At 39.5% G+C, this 12,630-nt stretch overlaps 1 protein-coding gene across 1 annotated transcript; it reads left to right on the top strand.

Annotated features, from left to right (window-relative positions):
* The first annotated feature begins 10,914 nt into the window (after positions 1-10,914).
* Positions 10,915-12,611, top strand: LOC133931771 (uncharacterized). The gene is made up of 7 exons (XM_062378724.1): positions 10,915-10,996; positions 11,498-11,674; positions 11,938-11,996; positions 12,070-12,132; positions 12,220-12,282; positions 12,371-12,521; positions 12,586-12,611. Exons 1-7 carry the CDS (start codon positions 10,915-10,917, stop codon positions 12,609-12,611), a joined length of 621 nt encoding a protein of 206 aa, XP_062234708.1.
* Positions 12,612-12,630: the final 19 nt, after the last annotated feature.

The raw sequence follows: 12,630 nt of genomic DNA, 5'->3' as shown, positions 1-12,630 counted from the left end.
ACTCCGATTGTTAGAGGGATGGAAGACATAATGGAATAAACAAAGCCTCAGGTCGAGCTCACTTTTCCTGCGGTTAAATGAACAACCCTGCGCACATGCACATGCTTAGAATTACAACTACCCAGTTACATCATAATATAAGCTTGCTCTCTCTCTATCACACACACACACACACAGACACAGACACACACATCTGTTTCATTGACACTCGCAATCATTCATTGCAAAATTGAGTTTTCAATCAGTGATTTACTATGCTGCAGCGTTTTGATACTAGATCTTCATCAGGCAAAACTGTTATGCCCTGTATTTGGGGGACGGAAATTCGGTGCTGCCTGATTCCATTTAAGGTGCCTTAGTAGAGGTGTGTGCTCTTCTGAGTGTCATTATTTCCCCCTGTTATAATTTTCTCTCCCTGCATGGGCTCTTTCTCCTCTTCTCTCCTTTGAATTACTTTCTTCCTGCACCTCTAGCAGTGAATGCTCCTTTAAACAAATAGTGTTAATCCCTTGTTCTAATCTCCTCTCTCTAGTTCCAGTCCTATTTTTACCAGGGTTTATAGTCAGGATTAAACCATGCTTCTCTCATTCTCTCTACCTCTCTATTACACATTGCTGTTAGTTTATAAGGGATGCAATTATTGACAGTTAAGTACACAACTCCAAAGCTTTTCAGTCAGGGGAGGGTCTGTGTTTTGTCGTGGCTTGTTGTGCTTCTGGCAGAGTGGCAGATGCAAAACAGGATGCAAACTAAGTAATCCAAACTCGGGAGCAACAGAACAGACCAACTGACACAAAGTGAGAAGAAGCCCAGTGCAGAGGTAAAGAGACACAGGGGAAACATGGGTGCACTAGAGCAGGAGGTAAAACAACTGCAGAAACATGAGGAAGGACTTTTTCCTAAATAAAACAGAAAATAAGAAAACTAAATCCATACATGGAGTCACTCAAGAGGCAGATCCTAACACAGATGGCAGAAGAAAGCATTATTTGTTTCATTCAAAGTTCGGCCTTAGAATAGATTTGAATAAAACTTTGAATAAAAAAAATAAGTATATAAAAGTGTGTGTGTGTGTGTGTGTGTGTGTGTGTTTGTGTGAGTGTGAGTGTTGGTGGATCTGTGTGTTTGTGTGTTAATTTAGTTACTATTCTATATCTTTGGCTCCAGGTGTTTAATCTATAATACCTCTTAAAGTTTATAAGAAGAATTATAGAAAAGACATGCAGTATCTTTTATGAACCACACTAGTCATTAAGTCACTCAGAATTCTACTATTATTAATACTACATGTATATCATTATTACATAACATTAATGGAAATACAGTCTGTGATATTCAAAATCAAGACGTGTAGCCCTCTGATAAGGGATATACGTGCCAGTGGACACTGAGCAGAGGAATGAGGTTGGGGATCTCAGCAGAACAGCAAGAGGACTGGGCACATATCCCAGAGGCTTGGAAGAAACATGGCCTTGATGCTGGATGGTACAGGTGGTATCTCTTAGGATGGTGGCAAGTAGGCCAGACAGAAAGGTAGAGTCATTCCACAGGGCCAAGAGGAAAGCAAGTATGAAGGCAAGACCACTCCATAGAGCATTAGCAAAGTGATGGGAAGGGTGACAAGGCTGGAGGCTGGATGCAGGAGTGCAGACCCTACTTGGGTCCAGGAAAGGTATGGCCAACCAGGAACCAAGAGCAGGTGTCGGCTGTACCACAGACTAGGGTTCAGGAGTAAGAGTTGGATGGGCCACCAAAAGGTGATCAGAGGCAGACTGGGTGTTGGCCGACTCAGGAACAGACAAGACGCTGCAGAGCAGGTTATCAAAAATGCGAGAAACACATTGTGGCAAATAGAAACAGTTGAAACACAAGGAGGTAATTTTAAAAAAGTAAACGATAATAAGAGGTCCAAGTACCAAGTCACTCAATTGGCAGATCATGTCCTGCTGCTACCTCACAGGCCTCCAGGCCCATTCAGGACATAACCGGTGCCTTATTTTGATAATTTTCTCTTTACTGTGCTTAATGCAAAATGCAGGCGACATCGTCTGCAGAACATATCAAGCAGTTTACTCTCTAATAGAAAATCATCATTTTGCGTTTAGTAAATGTTAATAAAAATATTCTTGCAGTCAAAATGTTTGTTTATAGCCTCAGACTGCCTATTGAAAGATGTAAATAAGTGATTTAATGCACCATCAAGGGTCCCTGGTAATGCTTTTAAACAGGGGAGCAAAATTGGAAAATAAATTAATATCGGTGGGTCCACCCAGAGATTTAAAATTAAGATATGTTTATTCATACCAAACACATGCACAGACATGCACAACACACCCATGCAATGGCAGGCAAATTCAACCTCTGCATTTAACCCATCTGTGTGCAGGACACACAGAGCAGTGAGTGACCATGTACGGCGCTCGGGGAGCAGATGTTGGGGGAGTAAGGTGCCTTGCTCAGGGGCACTAGACAGGTTAGGGAGACAAAAATAGGGAGATTTTTGGACAGATCAATCCAGGTTCGTCTTTTGTTGTCTCTCCGTGGAGTTGAACCAGAGATGAACCAGAGACCTTCTCTGCCCATAGTCCAAGTTTCTGCCACTAGACCACCGCCTCTCCAATCTAAAGCAAATTTCCTGTATTTCCACGCAACCTAAGCTCTTGGATTAGGTCAAGAAAGAGCTACCTACACAAAAACAATTATGTATCAATCTGTGTACATACCTGGGTGGATCAGGATCTGAAATTATATTTCTAAAAACATTATATTGCTAAGGTTGCAGACTATGAGATCATCTTCAAAATGAAACAAGAACAAGCATGAAATGAAATGATAACACATCACAATGTGGTTTGGATAAATTGGTTCAACAATGTTAAGCCTGAGCGCTGCTATTCTCAATACCCACAAGGCTTCTTCATACAAAAGACACAAAGTACAATAAACTTGGATGAGTGAAATTACCACACGTAATTCCAATGGCACCTGTTTATTTTACACACATGTTTTGGTGGTATGGCTGCTCCCACAGCTTCCCTAACAGGTGTAGTTTAACGTTCTACATGAATTACTGATCATAACTTCAACAATAGATAATTTTAACCTACATCAAGAACAATTTTTATGCACGACGCAGAAGATGACTTCTACTCCTCAAGATTTAAAAGAATAATTTTAGTGCAGGACCAGACATCACTGTGAAACAATAAACCTATACACATCTCAAATGACAGACTAACCATGATAATGACAACTCAGTACAGAGCAGCTGGATTACATGGAGATATGTAGCCTTGTATTTCAAGATTAAAGAAAAGTAGTCTGTCCAAAATAAACACGTTTTCCTCCAATCGATTTTTGCTGAGTTCGACTGAAACAACTGAAGGGGTAGTCCAAAAATGTGTGTTTTTTTTATCTTGTTTTGGTCAGTTGCTGCAACTCAAGTTTTTTTTTATAACGGAAAAAAGTATAGTAGCAAAAGCTTTCTCCACCTTATTATAATTTTTAATGTTGCATTTGCTCCCTACTCAGGGGCCTTTTGGTGTCATTCTAAGGTTTTGTGTTGCTGGCAGCGTGGAGTGGGTCTGGAGTGTGTAAGGATAAGGCGTAACACATGCATGAACACACAACTGCAGCACCACCTGTCAGCCTTATCTGTCTATCACCCACAAGTGCAGAGATGCACCAGAGTTCACTGACACTGATGCAGAAGTTGTTTCGTTTTAATGAAGACCGTAGATCTCTGCAGCATCCTCCTGCCCTAAGAGGATTATTACAAAGCAGAGAATCATTACTGTAATATGACCCACATTGATTTGGGATGGAAGTCATAATGAGCCAAAACGGCCACAGTCCATTGCCTCTGACTGTGTTACTGCATAAGGAACTGGAGTTAATTCAAAAGGGAAAGAGGCCTCTTTTGAAACTGTTTCATGAATGCACACTTTATAATAATACTGAACCACTCTGTTCCACGATTATTTTCTTATCAGATAAAAGGGTTTTACAGACATGACCTTGCATAAGCACATAGCTATGAGGGGCCGTGAGGGACATTATTCAGAATATCCTCTCACACACACTACTGAAAAGCTCTCACAAACACATATGAAATGCTCTCACACACAGTACTTTAAAACTATACGCTCACACACACAACTGAAATGCTCTCACACACACTACTGAAAAACTATACGCTCTCACACACACTACTGAAATGCTCTCACACACACTACTGAAATGCTCTCGCACACACTACTGAAAAACTATACTCTCTCACACACACTACTGAAATGCTCTCACACACACTACTGAAATGCTCTCACACACACTAGTGAAAAGCTCTCATACACAATAGTGAAATGTGCTCATATACACAACTGAAAAGCTCTCACACACACTACTGAAAAGCTCTCACACACACTACTGAAAAGCTCTCACACACACTACTGAAATGCTCTCACACACACTACTGAAAAGCTCTCACACACACTAGTGAAAAGCTATCATACACAATAGTGAAATGTGCTCATATACACAACTGAAATGCTCTTGCATAGTATTGTGGAATATAACTGTGAATGATATTCGTTCACAAGTAATAATTCCAGGTTTTGTTATTTTAACTTTCTTGTACTTTACTTACAGTTCAGTGAAGCGTAATTGTTTGTAGTGATAATTAAATGCTAGTGTGATAATAAATGACCATTTCAAATCATCCAAACTGATGGGCATTTATTTGAGTTCTTGTGATAATGTCGCCCTGACATGCTCCGCGGCAGGCACATGCACAGATACACCCCTAATGATGCTCAAGCACTGGCCCTATTGCCCTGGATGAGAAAAGTGCCCTTCTGCTGGAGCCCATTTTTTTCTTCATTCATCAATATTTAAGAATAAAAATGATTCTCTCTGTCATCAATTCCCCCTAAATGTGTTCTGATATCTGACGGGGCATTTATTTGAGTTCTTGTGAGAATGTCACCCCGACATTCTCCGCGGCACTCACAAGCCCCCAAAGCACATCACGAACTCTAACCCTAACATATTATTTGGTTATTCAGTATGGCCTTGTTTTGTCTGAATTTGCCTGTTATTCATTCAATTTGATAATTTGAGTTAGTTTGTTAACAAAAATAAATATATCAGTTGAAAATATCCTACTGTGTTTTTTATTTATTATTATTATTATTTTTAATTTCATAAATAATTTTGGGCGCTCGTAGCCGCATCAGGACCGGGCAGCGCCGGGTCACTCCGCTTCAGACCATGTGTCCTTCCTCACCGCAACCGAAACGGAAACACTGCTACGCGGCGCTCACAAGCCCCCCCTCCTCACATAACTATCCTTGATCACCTTCCGTTTCAACTGAAATACCTTCCGTTTCAACTGAAATTTTCACATGTGTGTATGAGAGCTTTTCATATGTGTGTGTGAGAGCATTTCATATGTGTGTGTGAGAGCATTTCAGTAATGTGTGTGAGAGCTTTTCACTAGTGTGTATGAGAGCTTTTCAGTAGTTTGTGTGAGAGCATTTCAGATGTGTGTGTGAGAGGATATTCTGAATAATGTCCCTCACGGCCCCTCATAACATAGCCACTCCACTTACCATTTACCACTTACCACTTACACACACGCGCACGCACGCGCACACACAAACACACATATCCTTGTACTTCTATTTTAGTGAGGACACTCTTTGGCATAAAGCATTCCCTTGCCCCTAACCTTAACCATCACAAATTTAAACCTAATTAAAATCCTAAAACCAAGCCCTCAAACAGCCCATTGGAAGTGGCATCGGCCCAAATGTCCTCTCTTCGTAGTTTCAACGTTTAAAATGGTCTTCACAAAGATATCTGTACAAGTACACAAACACACACACACAATTTCCCACCGTTCCATGTATATAAGCTGTTGAGCTTTTGTCAGAGAATCTGTGCAGGAATCTTATCATATTATTTCACAGACCTGAACTCATGATTCACACCTTTAAACTGCGGCTCCTGAAACACACACAAACACAGACAGAGCAGCGAAATAACTGCTGGTTTCTCCATCCTGTTTAAACCCTGAATAAAACCGTCTCTGATACTCAGAAATCCTTTTGAGGATAAAAAGCTCCACAGCTTAATCCAGTCCATTACCTCCACAGCACAGGTAGCCATGCAGGACCCCAACCAAGACTGGGCGAGTCAAGCAAGTGCACAGTTATGTAATATGATATAATCTGCTCTTTTCGATGATTTACTGCACAGTGAGGGCTCTTTCTTTTCAGCCACACCAGTGACATGATAAAAAGTGATAGCAATGTCCGTATTTCGCTTGCTCATCCTTCTAGCTTATAACAACACATGTTTTTATTTATTTATTGCTATTGGTTATTCATTTATCTTTTTTGTTTTATTCAATTTATGAAGGGGAAAGACTGTAAAATGAATTGCCCTTTTTGGAATAGATAACGTTTTCTTAATCCGAATCCGAGCTCCACCACTTTGGTCTTGATTGAAATGTCTTAACAACTTTTCCAAGATGAAAAGATCTGAAGAATGAATGGGGAGGGTTCTCTGTGTCGGTCTTGTGGGAACAGAGATATGCTTGTCTGAGTGCAGAGGCTGGAACAGAGCAAGAGGCTACTGCTACCTCTGTATTGAAGCTGTAGAGAACAGAGCAGGGCAGAGCAGTCCCCAGATCAGCTGGTGATGCTTTGTTAAACTGTCTAGAGTGGTATAGCAATCTTGCAGAGTGGTAAAGGTGGTGCCTTGCATTAAGACCAGTTGAATTCAGATAAGTGGTGTATTGTGTATATGTCTTGGTTAGTTAACAGAATATTGTAAATATCTGAACTGTGGTGAAAACATGAACAAATTGAAACTGAATGTTGAAAACTGGGACATTTAAGTGTTTCATATTTGTTGGCCCTTTGGAGATTAAGACTAAATCTAACTTTATCCAGTCAAATAAGTCCAATGCAGTTAGAAGCTCCAGACGAGCAGCATTACATTATTACATTTCATGTCATTTGGTAGACGCTTTTATCCAAAGCAACATTTTTTAGGGGTTCATTATCTTTGGCATGCAGATGGGGAAGAGTGGGGATTGAACTGGCAACCTTCTTGTTGGAGGTCGACTACTCCACCCCTAGCCCACACAGCCCCGTATTATGACTCTATGTACAACCAGCGGAGTGATGTTCAGTCTGAGTATATTCCTGAAAGATTATAGGCCCATCCATGTAATCCTGGCATTATCTCCAACTGAAAACAAATCTACATATTATTATTTTTATGCCTCATACAGTGAGTTTGTACACTTTGCTCTTAACTGTCACTAAATACAAGTACAGCAAAGGTATCTGCATCATTTGAATCCAAATTGTAAAGTTATAACATAAAGTTACCAAAAGTTAGCTTGATTTTATGAACTTTGAACAACTTTTACTATGATTTATGTTTTACTTATACTTACAGGACATTGGAAAAGTAATTGCACTATAGAATTAAAACAAAAGCATAAATGAGCTTGACAGTTGATTGTGTATCAAACAGCATGTTTGTATCAGAAATGAAGATGGTAAATAAGACCGGAGTAGCTTTTCTTCTTCCAGAGACAAATGTTTCAGTATGACAGTCTCACCTAAAAAGAAAGTGTAGACTAATACCAACACACTGTACAATTCAATCTATCTAAACGTGTATAGATTTCAGAAACTAAACAAGTTAGTCTGGTGGCAGGCCTGTGCTTCCCTCTGCTGGACAACACTGAAATGCAAAACACCTCTGCAGTTTTCTGGGTTCTGATTTGATTTTACTGTTGAGTAAAGAGAACTCATGTTACATTGAGGAACAATTACAACGGTTACTTCAAAAAAGGCTGAATAGCTTTAGTTTAACATGTTTTTTTAATTTAAATAAAACACTGTACACGGTCAATGTCAATGTACAATGTCTTGTATTTTTCTGTGATTTCTTATAATGTATCATATGGAGGAACCCTGATTATGACCATATAAACAAAGCATTTTTTTTTACTTTACAGTATTAAAGGGAAAGTCATGAGTATGATTGTGTTGTGTCATGAGGTAAAAGGCAGATGTCCGATTTTTTCATGTAAAGAAACACAAAGAAAACAAAACTTACACCTCTCTCTTAACTCTTAGGAGGAAAAGACTGTTGAAGTAATTTTATAATGCACAAGTGCAGCTTGCAACATGTGAATACTAATGTCTGCAAGATCATAACTGATCTCAGAACACTGGAATCTTTCAGGACAGCATGACAAGCACATTTCTCTGTAACTAGTTACAGTAAGTCACATGTCAGAGATCCCAGGTTTGATCCTCATCGCCACAAAGCGATACGGAAAACTGTTTCAAGAGGATCCGAAAACATTGGTTCCACAATATATATCCACTTAAAAATTCAACCTTGATGCACAATTAATGACATTTAAGTGGCAAATTATAAACAAAAATACAGATTTACAAATACAAATCTAACATAACGTGACATTTCCCAAGTCACAGACTTGAGGATTTAGTCTAAATTCACAGAAAAACAGAAAGCCAATCAGGGAGCGCATATCCTCCAAGGCCCAACAGTCGCCTTCAATTCAATCAAGCGGCACCAAATTCCGGACACTTGTAGACATCAAATATATATATATATACCCAAATATGGCAGATTTTTTTAATCAAGGTTCCAACATTTTATGTCCAAGAAAGTGATAAATATTTGCTGGATCCTCCCCATGATCAGGATCTGCACCACATTTTAATGGATTCGTTTCTGACATATACTGTGTCCTCCCAACAAGATCTGTGGAACGCCATTCTGTAGTTTTGCGTCACCCTGCTTCCAAACTAACCGACACACAAATGGATGGTGGTGGAAACATAACCTCCTTATAATAAAATAACTTTAATAAAACATTTAGAGCATTTGTTTATGCATGGTTACTGTGGTAATGTGTGGTGTCTGTTAAGTGTCTATCAATCTATCTATCTGAGAGAAAACTATTCAATGACAGTTAAATGACAGTATATGAGACAACTCAAATATCGACACGTTGATTTTGATATTGCTCTTGATGAATAACTAGACTTGGACCAGGATGAGACCGGAAGAATAATTTCATTTATTTTCTTTGTAGGTAAAAACCGTTCTGTCGGACGACCCTTACTCCCTGGAGTTCAAATTGCTGCTTCTCGTTGGACACAAAAACACACACACAAGCGTAACTACACACAGATCCACATTAACAGGTGCAATGAAACTTTCCAGTGTATTTGTAACAGGAAATGCTAGAAATCCTCTTTTCACTGGTCACATGTCAGCAAATAAAAATTATTCCCAAGAACAACCCTTACTGTCAAGTGTCTCCGATGATTGAAATAAAGAAGACACTCTTTCCTAACTGCCACTTGTGTGTTTGATTCAATTAATTGCAACAAACTAACAGGATTAGAATAATTGCAATATTTATAGAGAAGCTGTATCACCAATTAATGCAGATTCAGGGTGAAGCAGGAAAGAGATAACTTGACTCAGAATAGGACACAAATAAATATTTACCTCAAAGGAAGGACATGATAGAGGGAATGAAGACAGCAGGACTAACAGGAGTGATACTGGAGTGTGGTGGAAGAGGTCAAGGCTTTCTAAAGAAAACAGGACTGATAAAAAAAAGCTGACGAGACATACAAGACACTGTAGGAGCCACAAGATGGCAGCGATGCAACAGACATCAAAGAAGAATGTTGCGGTTAAGAAGAAGAAGAAGAAGTTGTTGGTGTTGTTGCCATGATTTGAGGCAGGTGTGACAACTGTTACAGCTGCCTCGATATTTGTGACTCATACCCTGAGATGTTAACGTAGTTTATGAATGTTTATCAGTGTGTTACTGTTCTGAGCACCAAGAATAAGTGATCTGTATTTCTCCACTTTTATTGTGAAACAGGCTCGTTTAAATGGCTCATTTCTTTGTCATATTTGTACCTATTATGCTTAAATGTTGTTACTGCTTTGTCTATTTTTTGTGTAATTGAACTGAAGCCTGAAATCCCACTGGTGCCAGGCTGCATAAGGCCTGTATATTTGCAGAATTTGATAGCACTCTGTTTTTTTAGACAAACATAGAAGGGGTGGGTACTTTTCTGAAAACAACATCAAGCAGTCCGATGTCAACAAAACAGTAGGAGTGTACCTGGATCCCAGTGCAGGTGTTCTGTCGTTCTACAGAGTCTCATAACCCATGACTCTCCTCCACAGAGTCCAGACCACATTCACTCAGCCTCTCTTTGCTGGACATTTTGTTTGTTCTGGATCAGTAGCTGAGTTCTGTCATCACAAACTGACTCAAGTCCTTTAAAGAGCAATGTTTTAGATTCTGTGTTTAAATCTTTAACTTATGTGATGGAAATTCATCTTGAGATTTGAAATAATGAAATTCTGCAGAGTTACACAACCAGCACGGGTGTTCAGGATGGAACAACTGGCTGCAAGTGTGAAAAAGCCAGGACTTATACAAAGAGGCGTTTCACAAGACAATATGAAAAAAAGAAGACATGCCAGAACTATTACAAAGAGGTGCCTCATAAAACGTAATAAGAAAAAACGATATGAAATCCTCCTCTGTGTCTATCTGCTGTGTCCTCTGTAGCAAACTCCCTGTTTGCCAAGGCCACAGCAGTGAGACACCCGGGGCCCGTTTCACAAAGCAGGTTCAACAAACTCTGAGTTAAAACCTTAACTCTGGGTTGAGCAACTCTGAGCTGTCAAACTCTAAGTTTTCGGTTTCAGAACAGGTGATAACACTTAGTTCAATCAACTCAGAGTCAAGGTAACCCTGAGTGAAGCTTGTGCATGAGGATATAAAAAGCCTTCATCAATGGAACACAGATAACATGATTCACCATGGCAACAAGTGGTAAACAGCCTCGATCCTCCTACTTCTCCCCAGTGGAGTTGGAAATATTAATGACTGCGTATGCAGAAAGTGAGCATATATTTTTAAAAAGAAGCAATACTGTGGCAGCAGCAAAAGCGCGGGATTTTGCGTGGCAGGAAATTGCTGACCGAGTCAATGCGTCTTAATTTGAAAAAAAAAAGAAATGTTTTGTCTTGAATGTTCCACTTATTCAACAATTATATTCCATATGTGTGTCTGTGAGCACAGGTGCAACCCAACAGGCACCAAACGGACTTGGCAGCAGCTAAAGATGAAATATAAAAATGTAGTTCAAACAGGTAAGGTATAATAAAGTACAAGCAATTGTGATGTTGTTTAGCCTGCCCTCATTAAACAGCATTTAGTGGCTACATTCAACATGTGATGGATATATTTAAGTAGTTAGGGAAATCTGCAAAAAAAAGAGAAATCCCAACACTGCCAGTATTTAATATTGTCTCTATGAAAGCAACAACTAAATGCCTTTTATACATACAAGTCTCCAAAGTTGTGTTTTCTGTATGTATTTAAATTTGACCTCCATTATAGCCAACAGAAAAAAGGCTGAGGCCCGCAAAACAGGTGGCGGTCCACCACCACCACCTCTCACAGAGGCTGAAAAGATGGCCCTCAGTCAGAACAGTGGACGACACATTGCTGAGGGCATCTCTGGGGGGAGTTCATCGGACCCACCCACGTCCCAGGTCACAGGGGCCTACATAAGAGGTAAGTTATTCAAATGAATGGCATGTACGTTAATCCTTTTTCTAGTGTTCGCTCAGTAATGGCCACCCATTCATCTTAGACACAACTTAGTTGGCACACTGATTTTTCTTGTAGCAGTAAGCTACAGTTCTTTGCAATTGGCTGCTTTTGCTTTCAGATATCAATCTATTTTAAGGTGACTCAGAGTTTGAAAAATTGTGTTTAAATTAGGTGGGGCACTTTTCTGGGTAATCATCAACTGTCTAATCTTAATTTTCTACCAGTTACTGATGGTGTAATCTGTCTCGTTGAGCCTTCTGCCATAACAGACCTCCATGCTGTTGTAAGTACTCTTAATATTCCACAGATTTTTCATAATTGGTAGAATATAACACACACATTCTGTTTCATTACAGGAGGATGATGAAGAAACCTTATCAGCTGCCACAGAGAGGGAAGATGCAGAGAGGCCTGCTGAAGTATACACCTTTTTTTTTTTAAATAACTTTGGCTCAGTTAATAGTGTTGTTCCACAATACAACTTGCAACTTCTTTCTCTCTAACAGAGCCATGCTGGAAATTACAATGGGGAAGAAGGTCCATCAACCTCCACAGCACAGCTTACCTCAGTAAGATGTTGTTCAGCATTGACCCACAACTTACAATGACACTAAATAGACATGGCACTGAAATTCAATGTCATTTATGTTCCTATAGCTCCCTGTGAAACAACTTTACAAGGTATATTTAGAATCTCAAATAAACAAATCACACCTAGAAATGGAGCACATAAGGCTGCAGATCACCAAAACAGAAAAGGAAATACAACTGCTGGACCATCAGTTAAAGGTGGGTGACGTGCCCACAGGTGGATGTTTTTTAATTGTTTCAACAACAAAGGATTAATAACTGTACAAAATTTGTCCTTCTAGGAAATAAAGAAGACCTCATAAAATGAGATGCATATTGTCGTTCTT

The sequence above is a fragment of the Platichthys flesus genome, chromosome 20 (assembly GCF_949316205.1).
Source record: "Platichthys flesus chromosome 20, fPlaFle2.1, whole genome shotgun sequence".
In the NCBI taxonomy this organism is placed as follows: Eukaryota; Metazoa; Chordata; class Actinopteri; order Pleuronectiformes; family Pleuronectidae; genus Platichthys; species Platichthys flesus.
Note: the sequence above shows the minus strand (reverse complement) of the source record. Positions and strands in the feature narration are given on the sequence as shown.